This window comes from Neodiprion virginianus, chromosome 2 (assembly GCF_021901495.1).
Source record: "Neodiprion virginianus isolate iyNeoVirg1 chromosome 2, iyNeoVirg1.1, whole genome shotgun sequence".
In the NCBI taxonomy this organism is placed as follows: domain Eukaryota; kingdom Metazoa; phylum Arthropoda; class Insecta; order Hymenoptera; family Diprionidae; genus Neodiprion; species Neodiprion virginianus.
In genome coordinates, this window is record NC_060878.1 from 14,851,403 (window position 1) to 14,870,386 (window position 18,984).

Sequence of the window (18,984 nt, forward strand, 5' to 3'; positions counted from 1 at the left end):
ACTTTGAATTGAAAATCTAAATATAGCGGTTGTGCGATGCGTGCATGGATGCGAATGATTGCGTTTAATTTTTGAAAACTCAACATATTTCCGATGAAATTCAAAATTATGCAGTCTTATTATTGTGCATTCGATTGTAAATAAATAAAAATCGACCTCTCTCTCTCTCTCTTTGCATCAAGGGACGCATGAAAAGATTAGGCCGCGTTATATATTAACTTTATAATACAAATATATCATTTGCCAGCAAACAATTAAAATTTTTGACTACTATGTTGTTATACAAGAATTAATTCACCGTATATATATATATATTATTTTTTATATATATATATATATATATATATATATATATATATATATATTATAACAAGTATTTTTTGCAATTTGGTAATAATTTTCGCTAGAATTCAATTCGGTGGACCGTAAACGGTGTTCAATTGCTGAGTACAACGTATAAACGTTGCTCTTCGGGGAAGTTCTTGCAGACGAGCTGCTCCGGTGTAAGTGCATGCCGATCGTAGTCCTCCCAAAATGTCCAACACGGTTTTTTCTACGTCTCCTCTGTACGGAATTTCGACGGTCTTGCCCTCCGATGATCTGCGTTGAAAGAAAACTGATTACCGACTTAAATTCTTGGCAAAAATTACCGTCAGAAACTTTCAGAAATTTGTACCGATTTACTCTGTATGCGAATTTTCCGCAGTTTCTTCGTTTTTCTAAAATATCGTGACAAATTCTAATAATGTGTAAAAATTTTGTTGGAACATTTCAATTTTCATGCAGGAAAACATCTGTGGCAGATATATATATGTAAAAGCCTTGATATTTGTTGAAAATTTCTGAAAAGTATTTGTACTTCTAGTTTTATTGAAAATATCGTTTTACAGATATGATCAGAATTTTTTTTACCAGCATTTCAGACAAATTGAATTTTGAACTGTTACTAAAAAAATTAAATTTCTTTTCGAAATCCATTCCAGTTTTACATAACGCGGTTCGGTTAAAAAATACTCAGGAACTCCAGAACTTTATTTTTTTCTGAAATTGATGCAATACGAATTTCTGAAAATATATGAATTTTTCACCTCGGACTCGATTTGGTTCAGAAACAGTCAGAAAGACAAAAATCAGAGTTTCCCAGATTTTCAATCGAAAAAGAAGTTTGGAAAAAATCTGAATTATATCCAGAAATTTATTCAACTTTTACGTTAAAGTTGACTTAGTCAGAAATAGTTAGACATTTAAAGATTAATGGAAAATGAAGTTCATAAAGGATGTGAGTTTTTTTCGGAAACTTTCTGGAATTTTTTGAAATACCTCCGAGGTTGCTAGGATGGATTATTTTGTGGACCGTTGTTATCGCGATTTTTAAATCTCACAAGAGCGTAAGTCTCGTATCGACCGGCGCATAGTGGCCCCAAATCCTTAGAAAATGGCCAACAGTTGAAAAAAAAGTTTCCTTACGCATATACATAATAGTGAAAAGTTAACCGGTTTTGATTCTGCAAAATGGATACTTCTCCAAACAGTAAGTACAATTTGAATATTTTAAGGACGTCACAGAAGGCAGTTAAAAAAAAGGTGTCACAAAAAATATGCTGTCAGTTCACGAAGCGTTATTACTTGTAATAGAAAGTAAACTGTCTAAAAGTCAGTATTATGTAATACGTTCTGTAAGCTTAAAAAATAATTATAAATTTTACCCGTTTTATAAATATGAATTAATTACTGAAGTAAAGTGTTACTTCGAAAATTCAGAAATTTTTGTGACTGACAGTGGAGCCACAATTACACTTCAAGCATTGCTAAACAATACAATTGAAAGAATATTAATCGTGTAATCGGACGTTATTAAAAGTCTTCTTGAAAACACAGTTGATAATTTAGAATTAATGTGCAAATGGGGATGCGATGGCACTTCTAACCAAAGCACTTACAAATAAAAATTTAGCTATGATTACGGCGGTAAATCGGATGCCAACATTTTTTTTGTTTCACTTGCGCCCTTGTAACTTTTTAATAAAGCAAATTCGCACGGTGTTATTTTGAGAAATCTACGTCCTTCGTCGCCAAGATTTTGTCGCCATATTAAAATTCAATTTTGCACGATATCGCCGAAGCAACTGGAATAGAAGTTGATTGTATCAAAGCGGAAGAGAGAAATCTTATGCCCTTTCACTGTAATAGACGGAAAAGAAGTTGACATCAATTTTAAACTATTGTCGACAATATCAGACTACGTTCAAAGAATTTAAGGACATCAGACAAGGTTTTGCAAAAACCGATCAATGAAGATCACTTCGTGTTCGGAATATCGCCGGTATATACGGTTTTTCAAATGCTGCATGCAGGTAAGTCATAAATTGGAAATAAAAAAGTATCAATCATTTTCATTTCTGGCAGATATAAAGCAATGGCACGGAGTCTACGAAATCGTAACGGAAAAATTCATAGAATTTGTGCCATTTCTTTATTTCAGCGTAAAATGACAATGTTTTGAACTGTCTTGACACTCCACTTCTTCTTGTTTTTTTTTCAATTTCACAATTTAAAAAAAAAAAAAAAAAATTTCCTACAATTTTTTTTTGTTTTCATTTGTTACCTTTGTTCGGTTATACTTTAGGACTTCTTGGAAAAAAAAATGATTACAAGTATCTCGAAACATCATAAAACTAGGGAGCCCCAAAGTTTCGGACCCCCGAGTAACTGCTGCAGGGTCGACTGTACGGGAATCGAATCAGCAATATCAAAAACCCCAAGAAACATATTACTATATATTTTGGTGAATAATCTGCTTGTACCAGTTTTGGTACGAAAACTGGAGAAAGCCTACCAGTTAACCCACTGAGAGAAATTTTTAGTTTCGGTTACCGCTCAGTCTTCGACTATTTTCATTTTTTACTACAATTAAAAAATATAGTTCTAGGTACAAAATGAAAATTAATTTTGCAGCTGTTACCAGAAAGTCTAGTATCCGTTACTATTCTTTCTCATCGTGCTCACTTGTTACTATATTTTTTTGTAACTTTTGCGAAAATTTACGTTAAAACCTTATTTAACTAAAGAAGTACAGTAAACCGAACAAACTGATTTTGCGACGCTATTACCAAAAACGGATCGACGATAGCGCAAAATGGTTATGCGTACCTCGTTGTTCGTAATTCCAACAATATTCAAACATTTTTTTTTAACTATACCAATTTTACTGAATTTTTCTAGTTACTATAACAAATGAAATTTTTCTCAGTGCCGGTTAAATAAAATAATGACAATTTTGTCAGAGGATTGTCCAGAAATATGGGATATTATATATTCCTGCGCAATTTCTGAGGCTCTTTTTCCCTTACAACGTAAATGACGTCATTATTACCTGTACTCCGCGACTCCACCAGCGTGTTTTTGCATCGCGGTAGAGGAAGCCATGCCGTAGAAGAGCTTGAAACGTTTCCCTTCCTTCTCGATCGTCTCCCCACCGCATTGATCATGTCCTGCGAACATTCCACCGGCCATTACAAAATCGGCACCGGCGCCAAAGGCTTTGGCTAAATCTCCCGGGCAAGTGCATCCGCCGTCCTAAAACCGTGTCGTAATGTTATAGTCGCATTTTTGAGGCTTTGGCTGTGTATCGAGGATGCGTGGGCTGAGCCGTCTGAAAGTTAGCTTAGAAAACGAGACAAGACTCTGCAATATTTGCGCGAATGATAGTGAAGACGGATAGATTTCACATCCCTACTTTGTATTTGAAACGAATCTAAGAAAATTCGAAGAATAATATCAAGATTATGAGAACGGGTTTTATAATTACAATGGTTAAAACGATTATTAAACTCTAGTATTTTTGATTCGATTCTAATGTTTTTGGGCTTATTTTAATCGCCTAACAGATTCCAACATATTGTCTGCAGAAACATTCAAGAAATCTTACATTATGGTGCAGATGGAATGTACAAACGTTGACGAATATTTGTTGTACTCTATACGCAGATTAAAAAAAAAATAAAACTTTTGAATTTACCAAATATGGTGATTAAATATGGCGAAAAAAATTTTTTATTGATCCAAATAAATATCGTTTCAATCAATGACCCAAATTACTGCTCTGATCACTTTGTTTTGTTGAGTAATGAAATAATGCCTTTTATTTGAATAAAAAAAACATTTTGTTTGCGGTATTTCGTAAATGTAACAAATCCTTTTTTGCGTGTACTTCCAAAAATCTATTTTCATCTACTCTGGAGATAAATGATTTTGAAAAATTATTTGAGGCAGTCTCTACAGATCTATATGCGGACCAAAATATGCTGAAAGCGTTAGAATCGGTTGAAAATAACAGAATTTAATCATTTTGAACGTTGCACCTAAACACTTTTCTTCACATTGGTGATTTCTTATCTTGTGACCCGATCTTTCATTCGTGTTCACTATCATTGGAAGAAACAACATTGCTGTAATGGAGTTCTTTGAACGCTTTTTGTTTCTTCTCTTAACTTATTTCATTCAATCGGTGTGGCTCATTGATTTCCCAAGGAAACGCACACTCGGACTCACAGAAATGATATGCCCGTTCAAACCATGGGCTGCATCTGCACACTCGATAACTGCACTTAATTGGGGATAACCAACTCCGGTTTTCATACGTGTTGTACACACTGAGCCTGGCCCAATTCCCACTTTGATCACGTCAGCCCCCGAGAGTATTAACTCTTCCACCATTTCTCCAGTTACAACATTGCCAGCCTGTTGAAACATGTTGCATTAAGAGTCCTACCAGGTTTAAAAGATTCCAACAACTGCGGAAAAATCTTATGATTTCTTACACGTTGGGCCTCAAAAATTCAGAAAAACCCTTACTTAATTTATGGATAGCACCTAACTCCATTTTTCACTAATCGTCATTTTTCATTCTTCCAAATGTTCAAACATCGGAAAACTCGAGTAATATTCTCCTAAGCGACAACTCATGCAATAGGTCTGTTGAACAATTACTTGATTCTGGGTCAAAGATAAGAATTATTTATAAACAAATAACGAGGAATGCGCAATGTTTGTTATTACGCGAAATGGAGTGCAAATTATTCAAGTTAACAACCAAGAGCTTATTTTTTTTTCAAACGTGTGAAGTATTATTGTACGCTTCTGCGAATGAAATTTTCTTTATGTATTGAGTCTTGTCACTATGTGACTTGCATATATTAACTTAAAAAATACGCATTCTGACATGATTCTAATTTGTGAAAGCATATTTTTTGGAATATCCGTAACCAGAATTTCTACATACTTAGGAGTAATAATATGCAGAAAAACAATGGTCGAAACAATTTTCTCGCTCGGTAGCAACATTACGATTGATCGTTTATAACACAGCTTGATTTCCGATGGTGACAGTACAAGTAGCTAACAAATAACCGTTTCACAATGTGTTGTAAGCATGATCCTGTACAACTATTTGCGATTATTTGCTTGTTCTCTTGGTGGGAAGGGTTCTTTGAAATCAATCGGAGCGCGTACGATAAATCATTTTAAGCAGTACATGCAGTTTTTGCAACTGTAGCTAGTGGCGAAGTAATGTGGAATACTGAATGTTATTGAGATTGTTATCACGTTAGTACCGACAGTAAGAGCAATGAGAAAAGAGATTGTGACGAGTAAATGAAGCAAATTATTGTCAAATATTGTTACATTCCATGCAATCTCGAGTATAAATTTACCGACTTACAATTATTGTGTGATTTGGATAGGCGAATCGGACTTTCCTCACAAACTCAACAAAGTGCTGAGAATACCCATTAGCAACATCTAAGCAAATGAAAGAAATTTCTGGGACGGAATTTACGATACTTGAGAGCCGCTCAAAGTCTTCTTGCCCTGTTCCTGAACTAACAGCGATGTTATTAATACAACCTGGATTACGAGCTGCAAAATCTTTCCATTCCTCGGCTGTGTAGTATTTGTGAACAGTTGTAAATATTCCGTGCTGGAAAACGAAATTGAGTAAATTTTTAGAATTATTATTAATAAAAATTGTTTACATTTCACCTTCAAGTATATAGCTGAGTTTTCAGAAATACGACACGTGAACGAGATTGATTGATCAAGGCCGGAAAAAAGTAACAGAATGACAAATACCATTTCATTACGAGTGTTGCGATAGCAAAATAATTTTGTATGCAATTTTACTTCCAGTTTCAACTGGCGATTGTTAGTTCAATAGTCTGCTATAAGTAGGCTAAACTATCGCAGGTGTTTTTACACTTTGATCAATGTTCAGTGTTAATATTTAGTGTTTATCTATTACAAGGTTGCCAATAATTGTACAAAACACTCCATAAAACAATCGGCAAATTATTCTTACGAATGATACAATTTTCCGAGCATTGAATACGTTCGGCAAGCCAAGTTTTAGAACAGTTTTCTGTATATTTCTACTCATCGTGTTTAGCAACGAAGTATTTAATTCAATTTTTCGCATCTTTCAAACCTGTGACAGCGCTTTGGCCATCTCAAAAGTCCCAATGGTATCCATATTAGATGCCATCACGGGAATGCCCTTATACGTGCGTTTAGAATTTCGAAATTTCATCTCTCTGTAAAGATCAACCTGTATTGGAAATGAGTAATAAGAAATTAGTGAATGGATCTCATATTTTGCAAGTAGAATAGACATTTTTCAATGTAAAACATGGTTGATGCACTTGTTAATTTGTCTAATCAATACTGCTTAACACCGGTTCAGGTTGCCATTATTCAATTTTTTATTGTTGTTCAATATTGATAAGCATTGTTTAAGTTGATACAATATGTTCACTACGCATTTTCATGACACAATTCATGCTGTAGAATCGAGTTAACTACCCTTGACTCTATTTCGTACATTCCGTACCGTATCAGACATTGTTCTTGACATTATTTTTTTCGCAGGCATGAAGGAAACAGAGGCAATACGAAAACTGACGAAATTAGCAAGTTGGATATTTTTTCTAGTGGAAATGGAATAGAACTTATTGCCAGATTACTTATTTAAAAGATTTCTTAACTTTTTGTGAATAGTAATTTGCGTGGGTTGCGATATTCTATCAGTCGTGCAAAAATGTTAACGCTGCGGAATTTTTTCAAGGTAATTGTCGTATAGTTGTATGTATCAAAATTAGCTCATATTTCAACGGTAACTGTATTCTAGGTAAAATTATACTAGCGAAAAAAGACTTACGTCCGATCTGCTTTTGAGTGTGCTTCTTTTTGGACGCAACAATACATCTTTAAAGTCCAGTTTTATGTCGTTTATTATGTTCGGCATATTGTATAGGAGTATAATTTTTTTAAATTCTAACAGTGCTATCAATTCCGAAGCAGACGACGTACTTCGGTCTCCCCGAACTCTGTCAAGCTGCTTTGCGGACTGAAGCAGCAGCCGAGTAGCGAATGACTATTCGAGCACTTTCTTGTCATACAAAAATTTTCATTGGTTTGCTCGACAGCGCTCCGATATTGGGTGCTAACCATGGACTTATACAGATAGACTGAGCGCTCTTGTGAGCCGCATGAAGCAAACATTTAAAGGAAAGAAATATGCCAGGAGTACTCCTTGCTCTCTCTCGCCGATTGAAAAGAGAGAGCGGTACTCCCGCTATATCTCTGTCCTTTCTATGTAATTGTCAGTGCCTCTTATGGGAACGCTCAGTCTATCTTCATAAATCTATGGTGCTAACCACGGAGTAGTGTCCTAATCACTACTGCTAACCATGTGCCTAAGGGTGCTATTTCATGAGTAGTAAAAAGCAGTAGTGGTTTAGTAACTTACTAGTTTTTACTAGCATCAGTCTGGTAATTTTACGCAGCAGCAGCGCTGCTCATGAAACGGGTCGTGGCTTCTTGTGATCTTGTGGCTTGTCGCTCGAGAAACTGAACTGCGAGCAGCAGAAACTTACGCCGGAAGTGATAGGGGAAAACTGCTACTGCTGCTGCTTTTTACTGCTCATGAAATAGCACCCTAACGCTGAGACTAAAATTAAACGTACCCAAAGGCCAGGTCTGCGTTCCGGTATTCGCTGGTAGCACGGCAGATAATTTCCGAATGCACTCTCCGTATTTCCACCTGCCGATAAGTGCACGTTGCGTAGAAATTTAACCAGTTGTATCCGATACGGTAGAAAAGAATTCTATATTTCTGAACTAGACTAACACCAACATTTTTTTTTGACAATAGCATAACTTTGATTTTTTATTTTGATGCTAATTTTGTGCCTAAACCTCGATTTTGGTACTCCAAACCTTTCAGAAATATGTATGGTCAACTATTAGGTTCGCGAAACATTGGATCGACCAAGAAAGTTTATGGCGAATGAATTCAGATATTGTAATAAAACGAAAATCAAAATTTGGTGCTATTTTTGTACTCCGACTCTAATTTTTGTGCTTCAACTCTTTCCGAAATATGCGTGATAGGCTTATGGAAACCAGGACCGACCGCTCAAGTGCTTTGAGAATAGACAAGTACGAATTTGAACCAACCATCCCTCTAGTAAAAAAAGCACCCTCAAGATTAGAGTACAAAATAAACACACTTCATACCACTGCAAATGTCATAAAAGACATCCTTTGTCGATGCAAGTTTGTTACATTATGTTCGAGCAACATAATTGGACCAACCCTTAATGAAAAAATCCACCCCTTAGATATGAAAGTGAATACGGTTAAAAGACTTGCATATCAATTATTGATGCGCCACCCCTCAGAGCGAGAATCCGATGGGGATGTTTTGAATCTCAAGTGAAGTTGCCCTAGTTTTCGAGCAATCGAATCCAAATAATTTTGTACTCCCAAAATATTAAGTCATTCATTTTCATTTTTAACCCGTCAGAGCTGAAACTTTGTAGAACCATCCCACACGAAACAGTATCTCTAATGGAAGTACGATGGATATCTATGATGGATATGCGATACCTCTATTAGACATCCATTTCAATCGAAATGAAGTACATTAGAGCTCTATCAGAGAGCTTTTTCTCCCAAACGTCTTTTTTCAATTTTAGGGAAGAAATATTCAATAAAGAATGAAACGCTGATAAAATAGACATGTTCATGGCATACATTATATTCAATTTATTAAGAACCTGAGTCTCAAACCGTGCACCAAATTAAATTTCCCGCGGAGAATTTGTCCCAAGTTTGTTTCAATCCTCCGACCATTCAAAACCTCTGCCGTCGCTCCAATGATTTCACTCGGTGCCCGGAAAAAGGGTACCTGTCCACTATCAATTTGGTGTAGAGATTAGTGACCCAGATGGATAGTGCAGTGACGGATATAATTATGACTATGAACTAACCATCTCTTTAAATTTTTGTGTATCGCCGGATAGACGCCGTACACTCTCCATGACGGCCCAAATTCATTTGAGGCAATTCATTTCAGCCAAATTCAGAAACCAGTTTTTGAAATCAACAAGTCACTTATATATAACTTATGTATTTGTAAGCCTGAGAAACATAAACAATATTTTCATCGCCACCAAAAAAGGAAACACAAAGGCTGATACAGAAAATCAATTTTTCATGCTTTATTTTACGTTAAATTTTTGCGGTTTATTTAAGGTCAGTGGATTTTTATCGGCAAAGTGAGATTTTTTCACAATGAAATAGTATTAGCACATATTAGTTTAAAATTGAAAAACATACGATTGTTCAGAAATTTATTGCTACATGGCCTGGAGAATTACTGATATTTGTCTACTTTATTATATACCTGAGGCAGACTCCGTGTTCACTATTAGGAATTTTGAGGGCGAGAGAATCTATTCCCGATAAAGTTGATACTATTTTATCCATAATATCAGCACGTTTTCGGAAATCCCTGATAATAATATTCCCCAAAGAATACAATTGTGTGATAATTTCAATGCCTGAAATTTTTCTGTGGGATAGATCAAGTGAACTATATTATCATCGAGATATTTTTTGTAACAAGAATGCCCGTACTGAATGGTAATTTGCAGACACCTCGTGAATTTTTACCATAATTTTTAGTCGGAATTACAGGAAACGAAAAATTACATCAGTATGGTATATAGGGGGATCGATTCCAGCATTATGAAAAATTGTTATAATTTTGACCAGATATCTAAGAGGTTAACCTTAAGGGTTTATTGACCAAAAAATGTTTTGTCTCTGAATCAATTTCTGTGACCGTTTCTGGTCTGATTCGATCCACAAGGACGCAGAAAACGCTCTACAAAAAGCGTAGGACGAGCAGCAGAGAAATGACGAAGGAAATTCTTTGTTTTTCGGCTGTAACTTTTGATGCGTTGATCGCAGCGTATTGGGACTGCGCCCAATCGATTTTTATCGCAAAATTACGTCGGAGTGGGGCATCAAATAATTTATCCTAGCCTTTTTCAGAATCGTCAAATTTTCGTCAAAAATGAAAAGGGTTGAGCCTTACTTTTTTGCCTATTTTTTGATCGGAAGACTTTTGGTCTCAGATTCGATTTGTGTGACCCTTTTCTGACCAATTGGACCCCCAGAAACTCAGAAAACAGACCGAAAAGAGCGTGGGATCAACAGTAGAGAATTGGCGGACAAAATTCTTCGTTTTTTTGCTGTAACTTCTGATGCGTTGATCGCAGCGTGTTGGGACTGCGCCCAATCGGTCTCTCTCGCAAAATTACTTCGGAATAGTGCATGAAAGAATTTACTCCGGTACTTTTCAAAATTGCGAAAATTTTCGCAAAAAATGCAAAGGGGTTAGCCTTACTTTTTTGCCTATTTTTTGAGCGAAAAACTTATGGTCTCAGATTCGATTTGTGTGACCCTTTTCTGACCAATTGGACCCCCAGGAACTCGAAAAACGGAGCGAAAACAGCGTGGGATCAACAGTAGAGAATTGGCGGACAAAATTCTTCGTTTTTTTGCTGTAACTTCTGATGCGTTGATCGCAGCGTGTTGGGACTGCGCCCAATCGGTCTCTCTCGCAAAATTACTTCGGAATAGTGCATGAAAGAATTTATTCCGGTACTTTTCAAAATTGCGAAAATTTTCGCAAAAAATGCAAAGGGGTTAGCCTTACTTTTTTGCCTATTTTTTGAGCGAAAAACTTATGGTCTCAGATTCGATTTGTGTGACCCTTTTCTGACCAATTGGACCCCCAGGAACTCGGAAATCGGAGCGAAAAGAGGGTGGAATCAACGGGAGAGAATTGGCGGACAAAATTCTTCGTTTTTTTGCTGTAACTTCTGATGCGTTGATCGCAGCGTGTTGGGACTGCGCCCAATCGGTCTCTCTCGCAAAATTACTTCGGAATAGTGCCTGAAAGAATTTATTTCGGTACTTTTCAAAATTGCGAAAATTTTCGCAAAAAATGCAAAGGGGTTAGCCTTACTTTTTTGCCTATTTTTTGAGCGAAAAACTTATGGTCTCAGATTCGATTTGTGTGACCCTTTTCTGACCAATTAGACCCCCAGGAACTCGGAAAACGGAGCGAAAAGAGCGTGGAATCAACGGGAGAGAATTGGCGGACAAAATTCTTCGTTTTTTTGCTGTAACTTCTGATGCGTTGATCGCAGCGTGTTGGGACTGCGCCCAATCGGTCTCTCTCGCAAAATTACTTCGGAATAGTGCCTGAAAGAATTTATTTCGGTACTTTTCAAAATTGCGAAAATTTTCGCAAAAAATGCAAAGGGGTTAGCCTTACTTTTTTGCCTATTTTTTGAGCGAAAAACTTATGGTCTCAGATTCGATTTGTGTGACCCTTTTCTGACCAATTAGACCCCCAGGAACTCGGAAAACGGAGCGAAAAGAGCGTGGAATCAACGGGAGAGAATTGGCGGACAAAATTCTTCGTTTTTTTGCTGTAACTTCTGATGCGTTGATCGCAGCGTGTTGGGACTGCGCCCAATCGGTCTCTCTCGCAAAATTACTTCGCAATAGTGCATGAAAGAATTTATTCCGGTACTTTTCAAAATTGCGAAAATTTTCGCAAAAAATGCAAAGGGGTTAGCCTTACTTTTTTGCCTATTTTTTGAGCGAAAAACTTATGGTCTCAAATTCGATTTGTGTGACCCTTTTCTGACCAATTGGACCCCCAGGAACTCGGAAAACGGAGCGAAAACAGCGTGGAATCAACGAGAGAGAATTGGCGGACAAAATTCTTCGTTTTTTTGCTGTAACTTCTGATGCGTTGATCGCAGCGTGTTGGGACTGCGCCCAATCGGTCTCTCTCGCAAAATTACTTTGGAATAGTGCATGAAAGAATTTATTCCGGTACTTTTCAAAATTGCGAAAATTTTCGCAAAAAATGCAAAGGGGTTAGCCTTACGTTTTTGCTTATTTTTTGAGCGAAAAACTTATGGTCTCAGATTCGATTTGTGTGACCCTTTTCTGACCAATTGGACCCCCAGGAACTCAGAAATCGGAGCGAAAAGAGGGTGGAATCAACGGGAGAGAATTGGCGGACAAAATTCTTCGTTTTTTTGCTGTAACTTCTGATGCGTTGATCGCAGCGTGTTGGGACTGCGCCCAATCGGTCTCTCTCGCAAAATTACTTCGGAATAGTGCATGAAAGAATTTATTCCGGTACTTTTCAAAATTGCGAAAATTTTCGCAAAAAATGCAAAGGGGTTAGCCTTACTTTTTTGCCTATTTTTTGAGCGAAAAACTTATGGTCTCGAATTCGATTTGTGTGACCCTTTTCTGACCAATTGGACCCCCAGGAATTCAGAAAACGGAGCGAAAAGAGCGTGGAATCAACGGGAGAGAATTGGCGGACAAAATTCTTCGTTTTTTTGCTGTAACTTCTGATGCGTTGATCGCAGCGTGTTGGGACTGCGCCCAATCGGTCTCTCTCGCAAAATTACTTCGGAATAGTGCATGAAAGAATTTATTCCGGTACTTTTCAAAATTGCGAAAATTTTCGCAAAAAATGCAAAGGGGTTAGCCTTACTTTTTTGCCTATTTTTTGAGCGAAAAACTTATGGTCTCGAATTCGATTTGTGTGACCCTCTTCTGACCAATTGGACCCCCAGGAATTCAGAAAACGGAGCGAAAAGAGCGTGGAATCAACGGGAGAGAATTGGCGGACAAAATTCTTCGTTTTTTTGCTGTAACTTCTGATGCGTTGATCGCAGCGTGTTGGGACTGCGCCCAATCGGTCTCTCTCGCAAAATTACTTCGGAATAGTGCATGAAAGAATTTATTCCGGTACTTTTCAAAATTGCGAAAATTTTCGCAAAAAATGCAAAGGGGTTAGCCTTACTTTTTTGCCTATTTTTTGAGCGAAAAACTTATGGTCTCAGATTCGATTTGTGTGACCCTTTTCTGACCAATTGGACCCCCAGGAATTCAGAAAACGGAGCGAAAAGAGGGTGGAATCAACGGGAGAGAATTGGCGGACAAAATTCTTCGTTTTTTTGCTGTAACTTCTGATGCGTTGATCGCAGCGTGTTGGGACTGCGCCCAATCGGTCTCTCTCGCAAAATTACTTCGGAATAGTGCATGAAAGAATTCATTCCGGTACTTTTCAAAATTGCGAAAATTTTCGCAAAAAATGCAAAGGGGTTAGCCTTACTTTTTTGCCTATTTTTTGAGCGAAAAACTTATGGTCTCGAATTCGATTTGTGTGACCCTCTTCTGACCAATTGGACCCCCAGGAATTCAGAAAACGGAGCGAAAAGAGCGTGGAATCAACGGGAGAGAATTGGCGGACAAAATTCTTCGTTTTTTTGCTGTAACTTCTGATGCGTTGATCGCAGCGTGTTGGGACTGCGCCCAATCGGTCTCTCTCGCAAAATTACTTCGGAATAGTGCATGAAAGAATTTATTCCGGTACTTTTCAAAATTGCGAAAATTTTCGCAAAAAATGCAAAGGGGTTAGCCTTACTTTTTTGCCTATTTTTTGAGCGAAAAACTTATGGTCTCGAATTCGATTTGTGTGACCCTTTTCTGACCAATTGGACCCCCAGGAACTCGGAAAACGGAGCGAAAACAGCGTGGAATCAACGAGAGAGAATTGGCGGACAAAATTCTTCGTTTTTTTGCTGTAACTTCTGATGCGTTGATCGCAGCGTGTTGGGACTGCGCCCAATCGGTCTCTCTCGCAAAATTACTTCGAAATAGTGCATGAAAGAATTTATTCCGGTACTTTTCAAAATTGCGAAAATTTTCGCAAAAAATGCAAAGGGGTTAGCCTTACTTTTTTGCCTATTTTTTGAGCGAAAAACTTATGGTCTCAAATTCGATTTGTGTGACCCTTTTCTGTTCAATTGGACCCCCAGGAACTCGGAAAACGGAGCGAAAACAGCGTGGAATCAACGAGAGAGAATTGGCGGACAAAATTCTTCGTTTTTTTGCTGTAACTTCTGATGCGTTGATCGCAGCGTGTTGGGACTGCGCCCAATCGGTCTCTCTCGCAAAATTACTTCGGAATAGTGCATGAAAGAATTTATTCCGGTACTTTTCAAAATTGCGAAAATTTTCGCAAAAAATGCAAAGGGGTTAGCCTTACTTTTTTGCTTATTTTTTGAGCGAAAAACTTATGGTCTCGAATTCGATTTGTGTGACCCTTTTCTGACCAATTGGACCCCCAGGAACTCGGAAATCGGAGCGAAAAGAGGATGGAATCAACGGGAGAGAATTGGCGGACAAAATTCTTCGTTTTTTTGCTGTAACTTCTGATGCGTTGATCGCAGCGTGTTGGGACTGCGCCCAATCGGTCTCTCTCGCAAAATTACTTCGGAATAGTGCATGAAAGAATTTAATCCAGTAGTAATCCACAATGAAATAGACGTCTTTTTTTCAATTCCTCAAAGTCTTATTAGTGGAAACAATCTCTACAATTCGATTTGAAGAGGAAAAGTGTTTGGGCTTGAAAACTGCAACTATTACTTCCTAACAACGAAACCGTCTACTGCACGACAATATAAGTACTTTTCATGAAAGCGTTCAGGCAATTACAGTTAGAGTCAACCTCGCAATTATAATCAGATCCATTTCTTCAATTTTATTTTTTATTGCTATAATACAATTTGATTGTTGTGTAAAATCTGTCGAAATATGCTAGAAGTACCTAAGCCCATTACTAGGGCCTAAAAACATGGAAGCATAGCACAGTAGAACAGAACAACAACCTTATCATGAATATTAGATAATGTATTATCATTACATCTGTTAATGCATATAACTTAGTTATAAAAATATGGTCGTGTAATAGGTTCAAAAATATCTTATATTACTTATGAAATAGTTAATACTAATAAAACTCAGTACTTTTTACAAGTTACAAGGAATAACAAATATCATAGTATTAATTACTAGATGATCGTAACTTATATATATATATATGTATAAAACTATAGACTATAGTATACTTATTTCATTATTTCAACACAGAACAATGGTGCGTCAAATAGAGCAGCTTATATTCATTTTAAACACGTTTTGTTCGTGTATAATAGTATTTTTTACGTAAATACATTTCGTACGTATTGATCAACTTTAAATATCCTTGTTCAAAGGACGCTAGAATTTATAACAATGTCAAAAATATTTGTTTAACGGAAATTGATTAGACATAAATCAAACATCGATTCAATTTGTCATGGTTCACAAGCCCAACAATTATTATTTGCATCTCTGTTAACATTCTCTGTCACATCCGTTCTTGTTTTTTTTCTTGCTTTTTTTTTTATTATCGTATCTAATAAAACACCGGTATTACAAGAATATGAACAGTAATCGGTAATGTTCAATGGGAATTGGATATCATCATTTAAATGTATATTCGTAATCGACTAATACAACAATAGCATCACCATGAGAGCGTTATTGACCCTCTTCATTAAGAGCCAGTAATTCGCCATATACCACGTGCGAATGATTTTTGCATAAATTGCAACATCATGCCAGTAAATTATATTATGTGTATTCTATTTTGCGAGATTGTGAATTGGAATTATACAAACTGTGTAGAGTCGAATAAAATCGAATTCATATTGAAATTGATATTTCAAATGACCAGCCCCAACGCACCATTTTGTAACCTAATATTGCATTTCGAACAGTTGAAAGACTATACTTGATGCAATAGCAAATTACAGAATATCGATACAAAAATGATGAATATATTCAATTAATAAACAAAGACGATTATCTTATGCAGACCATCTTAGAAAATTAACAATAGTAATAAGATCAATGGCTAACTTACAAAATACAAGAATATGTAAAAACAGTTTGTACAAAATCGAGCGAAAAGATGATCGTAAAGATCATGAGATAGAGTAGCTTTATAAGATAAAAGAGTATTTACAATTTTTTGACAGTGTAAACTTGCTTCGAGTAATTTTAGCAGATTCGTATTCATCATAATTTACCGTTTTATATAATATCTTTCCGCAAATAATTTTGCGGGCTTTGCCGAATCCGTATTTAAATATGTCTATTCTCTCCCAACGATCTATGAAAATAATTTTTAAGCATATTGTTGTTCTGATCACCAATATATAATATAGTACTTAATAAACTCGGCTGGCTTTGGTAGTCAAAAATCAGAGAATTCAATTACTGTCATCAGAAAATATAACCTTAGGTAAAAATGTATTATTACTAAATAATTATTTAGAACAAATATTCAACATTGAGAGTGATCGTGCGAAAAGTTTATCTAAAAAAAAAGAGGAAAAAAAAATGACACAGCAAAAGACATGGAATGTTTGTATGGAATAGTTTGTTAGAAGGCAGTAATCATTTCTCTGGTATTCGGCTATCCGTAATAACCTCACTTTGCATGTATCTTACACAATAATTGATTTTTATACTTAATAATTATTAATCATAAAGGCCATTTGGAAACTCTGCATCTCGTCAAATGCATAATTTAGTGATTTTATCTATACGTCTCTTACCTACAGTAATTTATTAAAGGCACAATTCTCATTCTACAAATATTTCACTAATTACAGGGCAACTGTAGTCAATTAATGATGAATCAGCCAAGGTGCTAATCATACAGATCTATACAGAGCATCTATACAGAGCAGATTAGTGTGCACAAAGTATAAACTTTTGCATATACCTTACATAATAAGAAGCCCCGCATTATTTAGTTATATTTATAACTGTGCCCTCATGTTGTATACATATTAAATAAAATATGTATATATTTATGTATATATATGTGTATACACATAAACAAAATATGTATATATACATATATATATATATATATATATATATATATATATGTATGTATACACATAAACATATGCATATACTTAATTATAGAAATCGATTAATAGTATGAATGGTCTTTTGTTATTTATATTTACAATACTATTGTAATAGCAAGGTTTTGTTCCTTAATTATTGTCTGTCGCGGGTCTTCACTCTGGCAAGTTGAAGGCACCATTAGTATTGAGCTGAACTTTGAAATACAATAATATGATTGCTATAAAAAATATAATACCTATAAATCTTCACGTTCGTGTCATTCGTTTACATATTTAGTGTATAGAGAGAGGCACGACAGAAGTCAGTACGTAGTTACTATATTTTTGCATTTAGTATTTTTTAACTTTCTTTTCTTTTAAGTCTCTACTCTGCTTATGTAGTCATGTATCCGGGTGTTTTTTTTTATTACATTATACCAGCATCGAATTCTCCACAGGCATACTTAATACCTGTAAAATTACCCTATCAAGTAGTTCGCTGCTAGACTTATAATTAACGCTAATCACAGTGCTATACATCTTATTTTTATCCTCAGGTAAAATAAAAACAGATGTAGTAAAACAATCCTATAATATGGAATTCACTGAAGTCACTGTAATTGTTCCACATAATTTATTCACTTGGGATTAATTGTCCCTCAAAGTCAGGGTTGAATTTTGCCACATCCTTCATCATATGTAGATAGCTTCAGAGCCTTTGTTTTGGTGCTGCGCTCCACCTGTTGCGTAAGCGTTCGGCGAAGCCATACACTCGGACCAATCGCTATTGGAGTGTGGGGAGCTGGATGACCAGTGTCCAGGGCTTTCGGGCGACGGGGTGGGAAAGCTTTCCGGAGCCTGCATCAGGTGCTGCGGCGTGACGTCGGGTCCCGAGTGATGGGAAGGCGGCGTCAAATATTGATAGTATTGTTGTGTTTGTTGCTGCTGCTGTTGTTGTTGCTGAGCGGTTTGTTGTTGTTGTTGCTGTTGCTGCTGCTGTTGCTGCTGTTGTTGTTGTTGCTGTTGCTGTTGTTGTTGCTGCTGCTGCTGTTGGATTTGCTGCTGCGTCTGTTGCAGCTGCTGCTGTCCGCTGGAGTAGGGGAGGTTCTCAAAGTCGAAACCGATGGGCGGCATGCCGCCGTGCTTTTGGTGGGTGGCTTGCCTCATCGCGGCAATGTGGGTTGGCGAGGTAGGAAGCGAGGGCCTGCTCTTCGCTGGGGAGGGAGAGCCCATGTAGCTCGCCTGAGGGGAGAGGGTCATGTTTGACTGCACCGAGTGCGGCGGCGACTGGTTGCTATACGGGGGTGACAAGGTGCTCACCATGCCCTGACCGGGCCGCTGATGCGGAGCTAGCAGCTGGTCGTGAAAATTTGGGGGCAGTCCGTAGTTCGCCGCGAAAGTGTCGAGACCGAGCTGCTGTAAGCCCTGCATCGACTGTCCCTTGATGCAGTCCTCGTAGGACGGCGGCTGCTTCCCCGTCTGCGTGTGCCCGACCAGAGGCAGTGCGTTACTGTAGAGACTGGCGCTGTCATAAGGGCTCGGCAAGTTTCCTTCGGCTCCCTCCGCTCCCTGAGGGATTTCCTGGTTTGGGGGCTGAGCGCCACGCTTCGCCGTCGGTTTTTTTATCGACGGTTTTCGCCTCACCGCTACAGCTCCCTCGGATTCTGGACTGTTTGGGTTTCCCCCTGCTCCAGGCTTCGTTCTTTTCTTTGATTTCGACTGCTTCGGCGCCGAACCGATCACTGTCGGGTGCGTGATAAGTTGTGGATGATTCGGAGAGCCTAAAGTG

General features: G+C 37.3%; 2 protein-coding genes across 6 annotated transcripts in view; both read right to left on the reverse strand.

Moving 5' to 3' along the window:
• Positions 1–346: 346 nt before the first annotated feature.
• On the reverse strand, positions 347–7,415 carry LOC124298943 (GMP reductase 1-like). 2 transcript variants are annotated; one of them, XM_046751641.1, is made up of 6 exons: positions 7,211–7,415; positions 6,482–6,601; positions 5,720–5,977; positions 4,552–4,740; positions 3,374–3,576; positions 347–600 (listed from the first exon to the last, which is right to left on the reverse strand). In XM_046751641.1, the coding sequence occupies exons 1-6, from the start codon at positions 7,295–7,297 to the stop codon at positions 411–413; spliced, it is 1,047 nt and encodes a 348-aa protein (XP_046607597.1). In that variant the 5' UTR covers positions 7,298–7,415; the 3' UTR covers positions 347–410. The 2 variants fall into 2 exon arrangements, with proteins under 2 accessions (XP_046607597.1, XP_046607598.1); XM_046751642.1 differs by lacking the exons at positions 6,482–6,601; positions 7,211–7,415 and adding an exon at positions 6,040–6,464.
• An 8,207-nt stretch (positions 7,416–15,622) lies between these two features.
• Positions 15,623–18,984, reverse strand: part of LOC124298941 (neurogenic locus Notch protein) — a 155,984-nt gene continuing 152,622 nt past the window's right edge. For all 4 annotated transcript variants that reach the window (XM_046751630.1, XM_046751629.1, XM_046751631.1 and 1 more), the window contains one exon: positions 15,623–18,976. In XM_046751630.1, coding sequence (XP_046607586.1) covers positions 17,889–18,976 — 1,088 coding nt within the window. In that variant the 3' untranslated portion in view covers positions 15,623–17,888. The remainder of the gene's footprint in view (positions 18,977–18,984) is intronic.